Source organism: Pocillopora verrucosa, chromosome 10 (assembly GCF_036669915.1).
Source record: "Pocillopora verrucosa isolate sample1 chromosome 10, ASM3666991v2, whole genome shotgun sequence".
NCBI classification, from domain to species: Eukaryota; Metazoa; Cnidaria; class Anthozoa; order Scleractinia; family Pocilloporidae; genus Pocillopora; species Pocillopora verrucosa.
Genome location: NC_089321.1, coordinates 13,804,317 through 13,820,653, shown reverse-complemented (window position 1 = coordinate 13,820,653; position 16,337 = coordinate 13,804,317). Strand labels below are relative to the sequence as shown.

Genomic DNA, 16,337 nt, shown 5'->3' with positions numbered 1-16,337 from the left:
TCAGAGCGACAACTATTCATTTACTTTTTTTGCATGCAAACCTTCTTCACAATACAACTGTGGTAACACAACATCCCCATGTGGTGTAATGAAAAGAGTCACGTAGAAATTTGTCATGAATAGAATAGAGAAAAATTAAAAGGGTATTATCTAAGATATAGAGCAGGCTATAAATTCGATTACTGCACACACGAATTTTATGAAAATTTTATTTTCAGAGGAGCCAAGTTTACCTCGATGAAAAATCTCACCGTCAAATATATAACTCTTACTAACCGTGTTTGGGGTCCATAGTGTAAATTGCACGCCAGTTTTTTTCCGCTCGGAAATATGGCCTATGTGCAAGGTATGGGGCCATAAATCCGAGAGCAAAAAACCAGGTTCCGTAACTTACAATACGGACTGAGAAATCGAGGTTAGCAATGTATTTCTTATATATCTGAGTTAAAATGGAGGGGAAATATGCCAATTAAAACAAGCTTTTGAATTTAGTGAGCCATACGGTGAAACACAGCCCGCTAAATTGACCAATCATGGCGCAAATACTAGCGAAGAGTGTTATCGAATGTAACTTTAACGCAAAAGTCAGAAGCAAGTTTCACTAAGGTAAGTTATACAGATATAATGTCCATGTATTATTTTCAAACATTTTCTCAAGTCTCATTTTAATGTCCTAAAAATGCCAAAGGAAAGAGCGGTGAGAAAAAATATTGTGCTGCATACATTTTCGCCGGTACCACTAGCCACATATTCCTTCGTATCAAACTTGACTTGTTCAAGCTTTGGATAGTAATCATTCCAGAATGCCATTCGACGCGGGGCAAAGGACGCCGCCATCTTAGGTTTCGAGTCAGCTCGTAGATACGCCCTGTAGATTGAGTTGTATCTCTTCCACATAACACCGCTGACTGGCTGCGGCGTTGGATCACCGAACTTAGCAAAGTTTGTGTACAGCGCCATAATGAACAAACTGACGTTTTTGTCATCTGCGTCGTAACGGGAAGAAAACGGTGGGATTAGAGGAATTCCAAAGTCGTAATGTCTATTGGCACCATGGACCACGCCCATCCACTTCGGGAGCTTAGTAACCGTTTTTGAACGATGCGCAAACTCGAGTATGTATACCGGAGCAACCGAACTGTGAACATCGGCGGACTGGTGACTAGGTGCATAGAATACGAAATCGCCGAAGAGGTCCATAAGTTGACCCCTTAGTGCGTATTTGTTGCTTTTATCAGGCCACGGGGTGTACATAAACTCCAGGGCATCCGCAATAAGGTTTGCGTTTTTTTCCCTGCGCGAGAGACAAGAAAGCAGAGAAGGAGCGACGTATTGAATACTAAGCAAAACTAGGAGTGTAGTATGTTTTCGAATTAGTCAAATGAAGGATTCCCATTTCTCTAAGCTGAGGGCATAAATAATGTAGGGACTGGATACAAGTCTATCCCCAGTTTCGTTCCCAGGTCTCCTGTATGTACCAATTCGAAATGAATGTAAGATATCTAAGGAAAGAGCCCCTCAAGGGGAGGGAACAGAGCAGGAGACCATACGACGAATAGATATAGCTCATTATGGTTATTGGAGGTACTTTCGGACCCCACTGGAGGGGTAACGCTTAACGAGAACGCGAGTAACACGTGCAGGAGAGCAGAACCGCGAGGATGACTTCTCGTGACTTCTCACTTACATGTTCTGGTCTAAATAAAAAAAGCCAACTTATTTTACCGAGTAAATCATCGAAATCTTGGTTAACCGCAAATCTTTCTATTGAATCTACCAGCTGATTATTCCCAAACGCTTAATAACAAATTCTCTTTTTCTTACCTGCTGGTCTGACTATGCGCAAATTGTGTTACGTATCCTTTGAAGGAAGACTGACTCGATCCGTTGACTAAATTTCTAAAGGTTGTTCCACCCTCCTCACTGTTAAAAGTAATCATAAATTTGGCTTTCTCAAACTTTCCTTTGTTTCGAAGATTCCGGGGGGTGTCAAGAAGAAAGTATTTGTCCACAACTGGTGCCCAACGTAGGTATCCGGTAAAATTATAGGTTATTGAGTCGGATGCGTCTTGTATCTCCTTCGCTTCTTTCTGGCGAATACAGGCCATCATTTCGCTGTGGTCGCTCGATGGACAGTCCAGGTATCCAGCAAGCTCATTGGCAAAGCGAAGACCAAAGGAAGTCGGCTGGATTGCAAAAGGACTCAAATCCACCCCGCTCTCTGCAATGGCTTGTTGGAAGAGGCCCTCAGACATTGGAGACAGTAGATGGAGGCTCACACTTGTTCCACCAGCGCTTAATCCAAAGATGGTCACCTTGCCGGGATCCCCGCCAAAATTTTCAACGTTCTCTTTAACCCACTGAAGTGCCGCGACTTGATCCAGCATTCCAAAATTACCAGGAGATGCAGAATCCCCTGTAGTCAGGAAGCCAAATGGCCCGAGACGATACTGAGTGATGACTACCACCACCCCATGTAAAGCCAAAATATCCCCGGGAAATGTGACTGTAGCTCCAAACTCATACGATCCGCCGTGAATGTAAAACATCACGGGTAGTTTCGATTTGACATCTGGGGTGTAGATGTCGAGAAACAAGCAGTCCTCGCTGTACGTGAAATTGTGGACAAACTTTTTTAACCGAACTTCATAGGCCTTGCCTTGCCAGCAAACGTTTCCGTGTCGTTTAGCTGAACGAACTTTAGGTTTCCATTTAAGAGGCGGTTCTGGTGGCTTAAACCTAAGCTGTGAAGTCGGTGGAGCAGCGAATGGAACGCCAAGGAACTTGTTGACGTGCTTGTACGCGAAAGAAAAGTTGGCGTACGAAGTTACAAAACCTTCGATATCTCCATTCTTTGTTGACACTGTTACAGAAGCGATTGAGGGCAACCAGACACAGAACACCGTCAATCTTATGAGCATTCTGGCCCTCAGAATGTTCAAGGTTAATGAGTTAATTTTGTTTTGTCGCGAAGTACACTATTGCGTGATAAACTTTCCTCTCAAATTTCCTAATAAGACTTATTTGTCATGTCATTGTGGAACGTCACGTCATTGAGGGCTCTTATGTAATCCGTGATGGTAAACCTAATTATTCTATCTACATATCATCCAGACTGATGTGTTTCGTCGCAAATGTCGAAGGATGCTCATATTGTCTGATTTCTATTTTTAAAACCTCTATTTCCTTCCCATCTACGTAATACTAGAACGTGATTGCAAAGGTCATTAATAAGAACATAGCTTTATACGTCATAGATTGATCACGTGGTTCATAATGGGTAAACAACAGTGGCAGCCGTATTAAATACATAAAATTATCCACAAGGGAAGTGGGTTTCTGCTGTCCGTCATTGTTTTTATGGTAAGCGAGAAGTTAACTAAATAAGAAACGTTGTTTCGTTTTCGGCATGGTAATTGTAGGGGTGTTGTGGCTTCAACCTCACACTGACCTGTTTTTATCCGTGAATCTCCTTAAAACATGTAACGAGCCTGTTGTCAACATGCTCCTCTCGATAATCGATCATCATTAGGTTCCCTTGTTCTCTACAGACTACGGGTTCTGCTAGTACCCTTACGAGAACGTCACGCAACGCTTCCGAAACTTCTTTTGTATTAGAATTGCGTGACATCCCAAGAAAGGTAAGACATGACTTTCATTGAAAATGAGTATGATACTGCTACCTAAAGGGAGAGGTCCTCTGCTTTCAAAGGGCAATTGCAACGCAGGTAACATCTTCCCATAACTGAGAAGGCTTTAATTCCTTTGGAAACATAATTGCGCTGCACATGCGTATAGGATAAACGGATGACATTTTGTTCCACTCCAACCGGCAAAAAACAGGTCAGATATCATTCTAATGCTAATTTTATCCAGAAAACAAATAATTCCCCTTCCCCCGCCCTTTCCGGTAATAAGAGGGAAATATTGAGGATACTGTTTATGGGTGCACACTTCCATTTAAAATGTTCAGCTTGTTAGCATCACATTGTTCGAAGAGAAATGACGTGTTGTACGGAATTTTTCGAAAAGTATTTGTATCATGGCCCTCTAAAATGCCATAAACATCACATCAGAAAGGTTAATCCAGAAGCAACCACCACTTATTGTAACAGACCTTTCTTAAAACAGCCATTCTATCAGAAATTGCTACTCGGCTAAAAAAGATTTACTTTCGCGAGCCGAAAGTCTTCCTCAGTGCAGCACCATCGAGAAAACCGCGAATGCAATAAGAACAAACTTTGCCAGAGCAGAGGCACAGCCAGCATCACTAACTACCACTGTCTCTTTTTAAACTTGACTTCCATCAGCTTGGGATAATAATCATTCCAGAACGACATTCGGCGAGGAGCAAACGAAGCTTTCATCTCGGATTTTTTGTCCACCCGGAGATAAGCCCTCTGACTGGAGTTGTACCTCTCGAACGTAACATCGCTGACTGGCTGGGGTGTTGGATTGCCGAGCTTGGCAAAGTTTGTGTACATTTCCATTATAAACAAACTGATGTCTTTGTCACACTGGTCCGGAAACAAATTTGCAAAACGAGGCATCAACGGGATTCCAAAATCGTAGCCAACATTATCGCCGTGTTGTACCCCGTACCACGCCTTGTGAAGGGGGCGTACTCTTTGCTGATAATCGAACATGTACATATAGACGTCGGCACACTTGCTTTGAATATCGGCGACTGCGTGACACGGGGCATATGCCAAATAGGTCAATAAGCTGAGTTCTCAGCGCGTATTTATCGCTGCTGTCGGGCCATGGGGTATACATAAACTGCAACGCATCTCTTATGAGGTCACCTTTCTGCTTTCTTAAAGGAAAGAAAGAGAACAATCGTTTTAATTTCAGTGTTTGTAAATGCTTTCCTCGCTTTCGCCGCATTTACCCTGACTAGGTTTCATTGACATGTGTCTGGACTTTCTGAGATGTTTTTTCATGTACTTTGTTAACAAGTAATAAAAAAATTTATCTTGTAATTTGGTAAAATAAGCACTTCAAAGACTTCAAATTGCACTTGCCCTCGGGCTTGTGTAATTTTTTTTTTTAAATTTATTCGTGTTTATTGACACCAAATTGAACTCCAAATCATGCTATTTCCTATACGTATTTGACAGATACTCCTTTAGTGCGCTTTGAATTTGAGATGATAGCGTTGCGCCGAGTTGGCTGTAGCCAAACTCGTATCTAACGAGCGCGAATGGAATCATTGTTTTTAATTGCCAATGGTTGCTTCTGGATTAATTGTCTCCTTGACACCCCAGAGGAATCTGCGAAACATAGGAGAATTTAAGAAAGTCAAGTCAATGATCGTTTTTAACGGTGAGGAATTTGGAGCTACATTGGGTATTATGGCAAACTTTTCCTATGGGATGGCACAAAGTGTAGACAACGGAGTGAGTCCCTCTTTCTTTATGGAATTTCTAACAAATTTTGTGGACTCTCGAAATATGGGGTAAATTAAGTTATCTGTTATACTAAAATTGTTTTTCTCTTCACGAGAACTCAGAGTCTTGCGGCAAAAATTCCATATTGTAAAAAGTGCAAATGAGGAAAGGAGTTTTTGAACTAAGTCGCGTCCCTTATAGAAAAGTTTTCTAGCATAGATGACGTTATAACTGACACATAACATTCCAAAGGGAATAAGCGCAAAAGTACAATTGGAAATACACCAAAAAATTATTTCCTAGAAAATATTTCTGTTTAAATCGATATCAACAAACTAATTTTGAAATTGAAACCAATATCATCACATTACGAAAAGCGAGAGAAGCAATAGGTTAGATTACCACCCACAGTTCTGAAATACGACTCTAAAAAAATATACTGTGTATGCTAGCAGTGTTACTTTTGTAAAAAGAGCAAAGAGCTTATGAGTATGGAACTGCAATCTCGCATCGCGGCGATTACTTGGCTCTCCAAGGCGTAGTAGTTGTTGTTATTCAATACCGTCTTGGTACGTTTGGCTTCCTGACGACCGGGGATGCCGCTGCCCCTGGGAATTATGGAATGTTAGATCAAGTGGCGGCGCTCAAGTGGGTCAAAGATAACATAAAAAATTTTGGAGGGGATCCCGGTAAGGTGACCATCTTTGGATTAAGCGCTGGTGGATCAAGTGTTAGCCTCCATTTATTGTCTCCACTGTCTAAAGGCCTCTTCCATCAAGTCATTGCAGAGAGCGGAGTGGATTTGAGTCCCTTTGCAATTCAGCCGACTTCCTTCGGTCTCCGCTATACCAATGAGCTTGCTGGAAACCTGAACTGCCCAACGGGCGACCACAGCGAAATGATGGCCTGCATTCGTCAGAAAGAGACAAAGAAGATACAAGACGCTTCCGAAAAAATAACCATAAGTTCTGTTGAATACCTGGACTGGGCACCAGTTGTGGATAAAAACTTTCTTCTTGACACCCCCCGGAATCTGCGTAACAAAGGAGAGTTTAAGAGAGATAATTTAATGATCGTCTTTGCCAGTCAGGAGGGCGGATCTTTTCTGGGTATGATGACAAACATGTCCTTTGGGATGACACAAAGTGTAGATAACGGAGTGAGTCCCTCTTTCTTCAAGGAATTTCTAACAAAATATGCGCACGCTCAGAATATTGGGTAAGTTAAGTTATCTGTTATAACTGCTTTTTGTCACAAGAACTTGTAAAGTGCAAATATGAACAAATATGACAACTTTCTTCTTGAAGTTTTTGAACGAAGACATGTTATGTGTAAAACTTTTGAATGAAGTTTTTCTAGCGTAGATGAGGTTACAATTTCACACACAGAATGTTATGGGAAAAGAGAGCAAATGTGCAAATGAAAAACTATGACAAATTTTTTCTGGAAAAATCTTTCTGTTACAAAATTGACATCTCATTAGTTTTTGACATTGTAAACGTAAAACCTCGATAGAAGGAATTTCCCCTACGCAGATGACGTTACAATGACACGCACCTTTGAAACTTGAAAGGGTTTTTACAACTTGGTAATTCTACTCTATCAGGGTTTCCTCTTCAAGCGTCTTTTGACCTCAGTCCTTAATTAACAAAAGAGCTCTGATAAATATCCGCATAGGGCAATATATGTGTCAATGATAACAAGCCAGGGTAAATGCGACTCAAGCAAGGAAAAGCTTTTACTAACTCTGAAATTTAAATGATTATTCTCTTTCTTTCCTTTAAGAGAGCAGAAAGGTGACCTCATAAGGGATGCATTGCAGTTTATGTATACCCCATGGCCTGACAGCAGCGATAAATACGCGCTGAGAACCCAGCTCGTTGATCTCATCGGTGATTAGCCTTTCTACGCCCCAAGTCACGCAGTCGCCGATATCCACAGCAAGTATGCCGATGTTTACATGTCCATGTTCGATTATCAGCAAAAAGTACGACCCCTTCACAAGGCGTGGTACGGAGTACAACACGGCGATAATGTTTTTTTTGAATTTGGAGGCCCGTTCATGCCTCGTTTTGCATATTTGTTTCCGGACCAGTCGGACAAAGACGTCAGTTCGTTTATCATGGAAATATACACAAACTTTGCCAAGTTCGGCAATCCAACACCCCAGCCAGTCAGCGGTGTTACGTTCGAGAGGTACAACTCCAGTCAGAGGGCTTATCTCCGGGTGGATAAAAAATCTGAGATGAAGGCCTCGTTTGCTCCTCGCCGAATGTCGTTCTGGAATGATTATCTTCCCAAGCTGATGGAAGTCAAGTTTGAAAAAGAGACAATGGTAGTGACTAATGCTGGCTGTGCCTCTGCCATGGCAAAGTTTGTTTTCATTACGTTCACTTTTTCATGGATGGCGCTTTATTGAGGAAGACTTTATAAGGCGCACGAGAGCAAATCTTTGCAAAGGTTCCTTCTTTAAAGACTGCAAGCGAAATGTAGAATTCATCAGGTGGAAGGATAATCTATAAAGCATGAAAAACAAAGTTTGAAGATGGAAATATTGAAAATTTCAAATTAATATAATCCAAACTGATCCTCTATATTGCCCATATTTCAAGACGCAATTACGAATACTTTTGTACTTTGTCGTAGATAAAGCAGAATTTTATCGGCTAATGGAAAATTGAATATTGATCAGACTGGTTGAAGTTGCTATTAATTTTGCCTCATAAAGTATGTTTGTTTTATTGCCTAATTTCAATTTCTTATTGAGTGGCTGTATTTAAGAAAGTTCTGTGATTTTCTCACTGAGAAACGCAAACGCGTTGTATTACCTCAAGGAGTTACTATGGATGAATTTTGCCTCTGAATAAACCCACCTGATATGATTTTTATGGCATTTTGGAAGACCATACATTGTCTGAAAGTTTCTGTACAACCGACTCGATTTTGTCTTCCAACAATCTCTACTGAACAGAATTTTCTTACAAAATCACGTAATGTGCGACCCCATGCGGGCACCTGAACTAAAACCGAGCTAAACGGCCCTTAATCAGCCCATTAAATTCACACGATGCAAGGGAACAATCACCTAGCGAGATGAATTTTTTCAAAACCAGTTCAGATTCGTTCTGATCGAGAGCGCGTTTATAAAAATGCCTACATTTCGACCATTGCGCAATGTGAACATAGTTGCATATTTTGCGAGCTTGTGTTTCCTTTGTTTTGACTCATTTATTCCTGCAACGATTACAATACTTTCGGGCGCAAATCCACACGAGTTGCTTGGAGTTGAATAGCAAAAGATATCCAGTTTGAGTTGCCAATCAGAGCGCACCTTCTACGCTATCTATTATTGATTGTGTACCTCAGCTATATTTAGCCAGAAATAGTAAATGACGTAAGTTCTCCTGTGTCACGTGATCGTTAGAGAGCCCACGATGCTGGTGGTCTTTTTGGATGTAAATCGATCACGGATTGTAATCGGGCGACGAAAGAAGGCCGTGAACATTTTCCAGATGTACAGTCCTAAATACTCCAAAGCACAAAGCTGTGCTTATTTCTGCTTCAAAAATGCCCTGGTGGCACTTAACACGCTTTATATTGTAAGTATCTTGGAAAACCTTTCAACTTTAAGTCAGAGTTTTAACGAATCTCGCGAGCTATTGAATGGGGAAATTGAGTCTTCGCAGTCTGTGTTACGTGGCATTTGGTGGTTATTTAAAGCTTTCTATCAGATATTCTACGGAAATCTCCTGCGGTTCTTATCCGTAAATGTCTCTAAATCTGATTAGGGACTTAATGAGTAAAAGGTACCTCTCCTACGAAAAAGAAAATCTCTAGGCAATAAAACCCCGTTGTTCCTTTGCTGCAAAAGGCTAGCTGTCTATATAGCGCATCATGCATGTATTCAATAGTTTTTTCTGAACGAAAAACCAATAAGAGCTCTTTAATTTGACTATCACCTTATGTTTCAGGAAATGTAAGCTTAATTATAATTAACGGGCGAATTTTTTTTGTATTTATTTAATTTTCCAAGATCTCGACATAGAGTCTTCCAGTTAAAAATATTGGAAAGCATTGTTTAGACGAGGTTAATAAGTCAATTATAAAGAAGTAAAGGTCGTGTGTCCTCGGAAGTTCATATTATTTCTAGGGCTTCCTCTTAGATTATTTTAAAACCCATTTACTAAATGTTAGGAGATTTTAACGAGGCTTCACCTATACTAGTGGATCTTGAATGCAGCTTTTCCTTTTATCAACAAGGAAAGGAAATGAACAAATGAAGGTTCTAATGACTATGCTATGCAGATAAGCTGACTTGTGTCGCATTTCATTTAACAAAACTGTCCGTAATTCAAATCATTGCAAATTTTAATTTTGTTGTATTAAATTTGCCATAAAGTTAGACGTATGACATTGTCCTCTCAAAATGACATGGAATGATATTGTTTGCGATGAGTATTATTACAAACTTCAAAGGGATTTTGAATGTTCACTTGTCCTCCTGGTATTTAGTATTTGGCATGAGACTTTGTATGATACCAATTTTTTACTTTTGAAGGTTGAATAACACAGCAATTTAAATCTAATTTTTATTTCAATTGATGATAAGAATATGTCAATGATAGGGGCACCATTGTTGTAAAGAACTTGTTGTGGGTTGGGTAGATTATGTGTTCCCTCATGTATGAACAGTTATTGGTATGCTGCTTTTTGTGTTTAAGGTAATCTTCGATACTGAAAGAAAAAAAGGATAAAGAAAATTTTCTTAGGGTTTTTCTTGAGAGATACGGGAAACATGATATCTTGCTCACAGAAACTATTTATTGGAAGCCCCTAAAGAAGAGGTACCTAAAAGTATACACATGGTAAACAGTATTGTCAAAACTGTGCTCTTAGAATGATCGTGTTGTTACCTGCCCAAAGGCTATGGACCCAGAAAAACAAGGTGCTCATCTCTTAAAAACCTTCATAAAAGCAAAGTGATTCATGGTACTGTAAGAGAAAAAGCAAAAGAGCACAGCCCTGAACTACCTGATTTGATTGTTTGTATAAAGTCTTTTTTTCCTTTGCAGTTCATAGCCTTGGTAATGATATGTGTAGCTGTTTATGCCAAAGCATCATCTAAAATAACCAGTCTCCCGATTCTTGGTGGTGTAGTTGCCTGTGGTGTTTTCCTTCTTCTCATTGCCATCATGGGTGTTGCTGGTGCAGTGCGTCACAGCCAAGTGATTCTGTTCTTTGTATCCTTTTCATGATTGTGAACTGCAGTCAAAAGCAGTTGCAGAAAGTAAAGTTTGCAGAACAGTTCTGCCCAGTACCTCCCCAACAGTGGTTTGCTCCAATGCTATCATTGTAAAAGCTGTGTATTAGGAGCACAGTCTGACTTATAAATGATAAAGTGTAATGAAAGCAATTTGGAGATCATATTGGCATGATGGTTAGTGTGCTGGATTCTGGGTTTGAGAGGCCTGGATTTGAAAGCTGGCTGGGTCAAAAGAGAGAAAGAAATTGGGAGAAATCTTTTAAATTTACAGTACCTTTCTCCACCCAGGAGTACAAATTGACAAACAAAAATCACCAGGGAAGCCTGGTGAAATCCTGGGGGCAAACCTTGCAATGGATTACCATCCCATCCAGGGGGGAGAAGTAGCACTTCTGGTTACTTCATGCTAAGGAAACTGGGGATGAGTTCTTGCTGGGTGGACCACTTAGCACAAGTACAGATGTTACTTCACTGAGGTGTTCTTGTTGCCTATTGTTTTGGAACTGGCCTAGGGTTAAGAATAATGACGATGATGATGACGATTCTTGTTACTTAGTGTTCTGGAAAGTACATGATGTTCTTATCTGTTTGTTTCAGCCTTAACTTATTGAACAGTATATGATTATCATGCTACTTCTGTTTATCATTCAAATGTCAGTGTCTCTTGGTGCAATAGCAGTTTCACATGAGCAGCAGTCTAATCTAATGGAGGCAGGATGGGGAAAGATGTCACCCACTTTAAAGACCAAAATCCAAAAAATCAAAGACTGTTGTGGATTTAAAAATAAAAATATGACGTCAGGTGAAATGGGACATCCGAAGTGTACTGCGGTAAGTTTTTGTGGTGTACGACCCATTCACATGCTGGGGTTGTAGTTCTTGAAATCGGAGACTTTCAGGAGGTAATGACCCCCCCCCCCTATTTGTGACACCAATAATTTTTGTGGCCATTGCCACCCTCCAATTATTGCTTGTTAGTATTAATGACAAGAAAATTTTTTTTTGTTGAAGTTTGGATTCTCTCTAATGTATTCACATTTGTGATACATCAGCCTTGTAATGTTGTCACAAGATAGTGCTTGTACCTAGGCTGCTGTTAACCCAATAATGCGCACCAAGCGTTTCTCCCAGACCTATTTACTTGCCATGTGTAGACAATGGGTCTGTGTATTATTCTTGTAAATAAAATGCTCTGAAAATGTAATTTATAATTTTAGCCAGTATTGTTAATAATCATACAATTCAGCCTTATTAAGCTGGCATGTGATTTTTAATAAAGCTCTCTATCTATAAAGTCACAACAAGAACTGTAAGCTGCCAGAGTTATTGTAAGTCTAGGAAAAGATTATGCTCTAAAACAGTACAGTCAAACCTCTATTATCTGCACTTGTGAGAACTGGGCTGAATAGTCTGGATAATCCAGAGTTCAGATAATCAAAATCACTGTGGATTACTGCTAAAATTTGCTAAAGAATTTACAAAAACAACATTTTATGACCCAAAATGCTGACATAAATCAGTTTGTCTCAAGCTGCTACTGCGTTTGTGCATCACTAATTCTGTCATTCTATGAAACTGTATGAAAGAAATAAGGTCAAAATTAATTATTTCATCATCTGATTTGTTTGATGGAAAAAGTTGATGGTAAAGAAAGGTTGTGAGCATTGTTGATTAATTGTAAAAGAATCACAAATAATACTATTAACTCAATTCTTGTGTTTTTTTTATGCCTTGTGAAAGTGTTGTTACCTGATCTGGTCTGGGAATTTTAACTTAATTCCTCATGCATATAAAACCACTAACACTAGTTTCGTTTGAGCATTCATGACCATTTCTTTATTCATTGTGTTTTAGCTACCATGCTGTTCTAAGACTACTAACGATGATACATGCCCCAAATGTGAAACATGCTATGACAAGTTAAAAGATGTGGTAAATCATCTTCTGAAAGTGGCTGGAGGAATTGGTCTGTTCTTCAGTTTTACCTTGGTAAGTACAGAACTTACATCAATTTACACACCATTTTTTTTTTTTTTTTTTGTCATATAGTGAGATATCTTCTTTGTAACCTTGTTGAGCAAGATACTAACACTTGCATTTTAAAGTTGGACTAATCCTATGCCTAACTCCCAGATATTATTAACATGTAACTTTTCCTTATAATATCAATATATATCAAGTAAAAGGGTAACGAGAATACTCGAACTTATCAGGTAGAGGTTGTTACTTTGATCCAACAGCAAATGTTCATTGCTGTTTTACAAGGAATTAAATGTGCAGCAGATAGAGGGAAGAATTAACAAGCAAATCTTGGGAGTTAAATGGTTAAAGGAATTTAATTGTTACTCTAACTAATTATTTTGATAATTCTGGTCCGCTTCCTCTTGATCTGGATTCACGCTCATTAACCACTTGATTAGGACATTTGATTGTCAGTAATGAATAGTAAAGTATCTCTCTCTATAAAATCTTCTTAACTTCCTCTCATATTTCTATCTTTCACAGCTGTTTGGTGTGTATATGGCGTGCCGCTACAGGAATCAGAAGGACCCTCGTGCCAATCCTGGGGCTTTCTTATAGGTCCCTGGGTGCTGAGCTAAATTCTTAGACCTGTGCTAACCTTTCTTTAACCTCTAAATAGATCTCTTAACCATGCTAATTTACCCATTATTGAAAATATGTAAAATAAGATTAGAGAGACATGATTGTTTGTAATATATTATACAGGTTAGATTGCATGTGTTCCTTTGCTTTTTATTATCATTATTTTTCAGTATCACTGTGTCAGTATCATGTGGAGTTAGTCTGATTCAATACCATGATTACATAGCTGCCATTTTTATTTATTAGAAGCAACAATAGCAGTTGACTAAGCTTTTAAATGTTTCAAGACTAACTTTTAATCGGTGACATGGCAAAGTCTACTGGTATGACAGATTCTAGTGAGGGGCAGGGTGGGTGGGTTAGTTAGTTAGTTTGGTATAAGAGTTTCCCCCTCCCTGCCCTAGGCATATCCTTCTGTCCATGCAGAGTGACTTTTTTCTATAATATCCACAGTAGCTAGTGTTAAGTAATCTATCAATGAGTTGTTTGCTGCGAGTCTTTGAGATTATTGTATGGCGAGGTAGTCTTGAGGTAAATCCCAGTATTCTGACTCATTCTTACTTTGTCTTTATTTTGCTCTATGGACCAGGTCTTTATTTTGTTTTATGGACCATTTCCATGGAAATAATCATAAGCTCTGTATTTTTGGTTGCAAAACCTGCAAATTCAGAATACAAGTTTGGGCCTGGTGCCATATGATAAACCACTTACTAACCTTGCTTTATAGAGCCACACTGCAGAATTTTTAGGCCTCAGTCCATTTTTAAATTCTAGGGAGAAATCTTTTGAAATTAGATTGGCTGACAGTTCAATTTTCTCATATTGTGTATTGTATGAAGGTCTATGGCCCATTGATATCATTACTTTTTTGTTTTTGGAAGAAAAACAGATGCCTTTCTTATGTTGCAGTATTTTACGGTTAGAGTAGTTGCCTAACTGCTTCTATTTCTCCAGTTAAAATGGAGGTATTTTGAGAATATTTCTAGACTAGAAAATCTCTCTTTGAAAGCTATATTTAATAGCAGTATTTAATTATTTCAGGAGTGTTTATTGATGAATTATTTAAGGTTGATTTTTTTTGTTATGTTAGGTGTAGAAGAATATATCCTGAAAATAAACATTCCTTATCTTTTTGTGCTTTTATGCAGTCTTCAGTAATATTCCCCAGAGCCCATAATTCCTAGAAGAGAATGATATACCAGAAAACCAGAAAGTTTCTGGCCTTTCATATCTCTGATAGTTTTTGTAAGGTTACTTTTTCACGCGTGTTTTCTAGGTTCCAAAATAAAACTTTGAAAATTACCGTGCGTAGTTAGAACTTGAATTAAATGCCTTTACTTTACAAGTGTCTGCACCATTCAGTCTGTAGGTAACCAGAGGAATGTCATGCCTTCTCCATTAAGCCGCTACTGCGCGTTTTATGTTTTTACGGATTTTTTTCACTCTAATCTCTTGAAGAACATGTAGATGCTCATGGAAATACTCCTCTTCCGTCATATTTTTATCGCAAAGAAAGCAAATTCTCTGAAAAAAACTTGTTAAATGCGACCCACGCCATACCAAGATTGTGTGACGGGCCAATTGCTATTGTTGCTGGTATCATATATTTAACCAATTAGAAAGCGTGCAGATGATTGGTGCCAATGGTTTGCAAGAGTCGTATCGGCTTTTTGGCGTCTTGTAGGAACAAATTATTTCGGTTACAGTTGATGAAAATTTGAAGGAGCGACTTTTCCGGGATTTTTTTTATCAATAAGCGAAACTTTGAAAAGAGAGAAAACCCCGAACTGTATGAAATCTTAGAAGGTAATATCTTACTTTCGAAGAGGACTTATAAGATTACATAGGCAAACGAAACTCTTATTCAGAACACTGCAAACCCGCATTTGAAACGCATGCCTCTATTCAAATCAAAATTTTGCGCCACTCGCCCTTCAACCGTTGGCTCTTAATTTTTTCTTCAAGTATCACCATAGGTTCAAATGTGAAGGTCGTGAGAATTACGGAAATGATCACCAAGTAAAGCTCTTGATGATTAAACCAATTCTCCTTGCCAGCACCTTAGGAAATGTATGAATAAAAGTATGGAGAATATGTATACTGATGTTAGGGTATAAAGATTTAAGACCATGCACATAACCAGTGATTAAATATTGAAATACTCGTGCTTATCAGTCAGTTATTTATATTTTATTTCAGATTCTGGGAGTGTGTCTTGCCAGACGAGTGCGAAACCGCGGACCGCAGAAACTCTATTTTGACTAAGGGACGTGAAGTTTGCTGTTTGGTCATCTTGGAAAATTCTCTTTTTCAGTAGCCTGAGTACTAGGCTTCCTAAAGGGGGTGGGGATAGGACGAGAGAAAAACCCACCGCTCTAGCTCGGCCCTAGTCCCTCTTCCTCTGGAAGGCTTGTTATTCAGGCTACTGCTTTAAACCGAAAAAATAGGCTTTGATAAAAATTGTGGGCATAATTGCCTGATACTGGTACAGGTACAGGTAATAGTAACTAACATTGGCTTTGTTTGGACTGTAGATCAATTAATGATTAGAATTTAAATGAGAAAGATTTTCAAACCAGTTCTCTAGCATTGTAAAATAATAGCTCAGATCGAAGAGGTGGTTATAGGAAGCAAAAAAATTAGGGTTCTTCTCGTGTTGAACTCAGCACGGATCATTTAGTATCGGGATAGTTGAGCAAAAACAAATAAAAAGACCATGTTTAAAAACTATGTAGTTAGCTACCCACGTGAAATCCTGAACACATGCAGAAAAGTTGTCACGGATTCGACATTGCTTTTTAAGTAATTTTTCGCACCAATTATTGGTTTAAACAACTTGTGCCATAACCACATGCTGGATATTTAAGATTGATAGAGAAAATTATATTTATTAGTTTGTAAGATTTTAAATTTTATTTAAGAATTTATACTAAGGTTGGGGCAATTTATAAAAATTTGGTCTTGATGCTATTTCATAGCTATTTGTAAAGATTGGCATTCAAATAAATGAATATTGTGAGGCATCACTGCATTTCTAATCATTGTTTTAGATCCTTTTTCTTTTCCTTTGAACATAAATT

The 16,337-nt window shown here is 38.8% G+C and overlaps 4 protein-coding genes across 5 annotated transcripts; 2 read left to right on the top strand and 2 right to left on the bottom strand.

The window, feature by feature from the left end:
- Positions 1-92: 92 nt before the first annotated feature.
- LOC131771744 (neuroligin-4, X-linked-like) lies at positions 93-3,193 on the bottom strand. Its single transcript, XM_059087595.2, has 2 exons — positions 1,825-3,193; positions 93-1,294 (listed from the first exon to the last, which is right to left on the bottom strand). Exons 1-2 carry the CDS (start codon positions 2,919-2,921, stop codon positions 661-663), a joined length of 1,731 nt encoding a protein of 576 aa, XP_058943578.2. The 5' UTR covers positions 2,922-3,193; the 3' UTR covers positions 93-660.
- Positions 3,194-3,787: 594 nt separating this feature from the next.
- On the bottom strand, positions 3,788-4,776 carry LOC136283826 (acetylcholinesterase-like). Its single transcript, XM_066173148.1, is given in 2 exon segments — positions 3,788-4,707; positions 4,709-4,776. Coding segments are annotated over 2 exon segments (501 nt in total). The 3' UTR covers positions 3,788-4,274.
- Positions 4,777-5,228: 452 nt separating this feature from the next.
- Positions 5,229-8,283, top strand: LOC131771770 (neuroligin-4, X-linked). Its single transcript, XM_066172869.1, is given in 3 exon segments — positions 5,229-5,349; positions 5,864-6,608; positions 7,176-8,283. Coding segments are annotated over 3 exon segments (1,500 nt in total). The 3' UTR covers positions 7,810-8,283.
- Positions 8,284-8,828: 545 nt separating this feature from the next.
- LOC131771769 (tetraspanin-13) lies at positions 8,829-16,241 on the top strand. Of its 2 annotated transcripts, none has more exons than XM_059087635.2 (5): positions 8,829-8,989; positions 10,463-10,630; positions 11,269-11,484; positions 12,508-12,642; positions 15,457-16,241. In XM_059087635.2, the coding sequence occupies exons 1-5, from the start codon at positions 8,903-8,905 to the stop codon at positions 15,520-15,522; spliced, it is 672 nt and encodes a 223-aa protein (XP_058943618.2). In that variant the 5' UTR covers positions 8,829-8,902; the 3' UTR covers positions 15,523-16,241. The 2 variants fall into 2 exon arrangements, with proteins under 2 accessions (XP_058943618.2, XP_058943617.1); XM_059087634.2 differs by lacking the exon at positions 15,457-16,241 and adding an exon at positions 13,159-14,559.
- The last annotated feature ends 96 nt before the right edge of the window (positions 16,242-16,337 follow it).

Coding starts and splice junctions, on each gene's coding strand:
- LOC131771769 (XM_059087634.2), top strand. CDS start 8,903: ATGTACAGTCCTAAATACTCCAAAGCACAAAGCTGTGCTTATTTCTGC. Junction 8,990..10,462: donor CACTTAACACGCTTTATATT/GTAAGTATCTTG, acceptor TTTCCTTTGCAG/TTCATAGCCTTGGTAATGAT. Junction 11,485..12,507: donor GACATCCGAAGTGTACTGCG/GTAAGTTTTTGT, acceptor ATTGTGTTTTAG/CTACCATGCTGTTCTAAGAC.
- LOC131771744 (XM_059087595.2), bottom strand. CDS start 2,921: ATGCTCATAAGATTGACGGTGTTCTGTGTCTGGTTGCCCTCAATCGCT. Junction 1,295..1,824: donor GCGCATAGTCAGACCAGCAG/GTAAGAAAAAGA, acceptor TCTCTCGCGCAG/GGAAAAAAACGCAAACCTTA.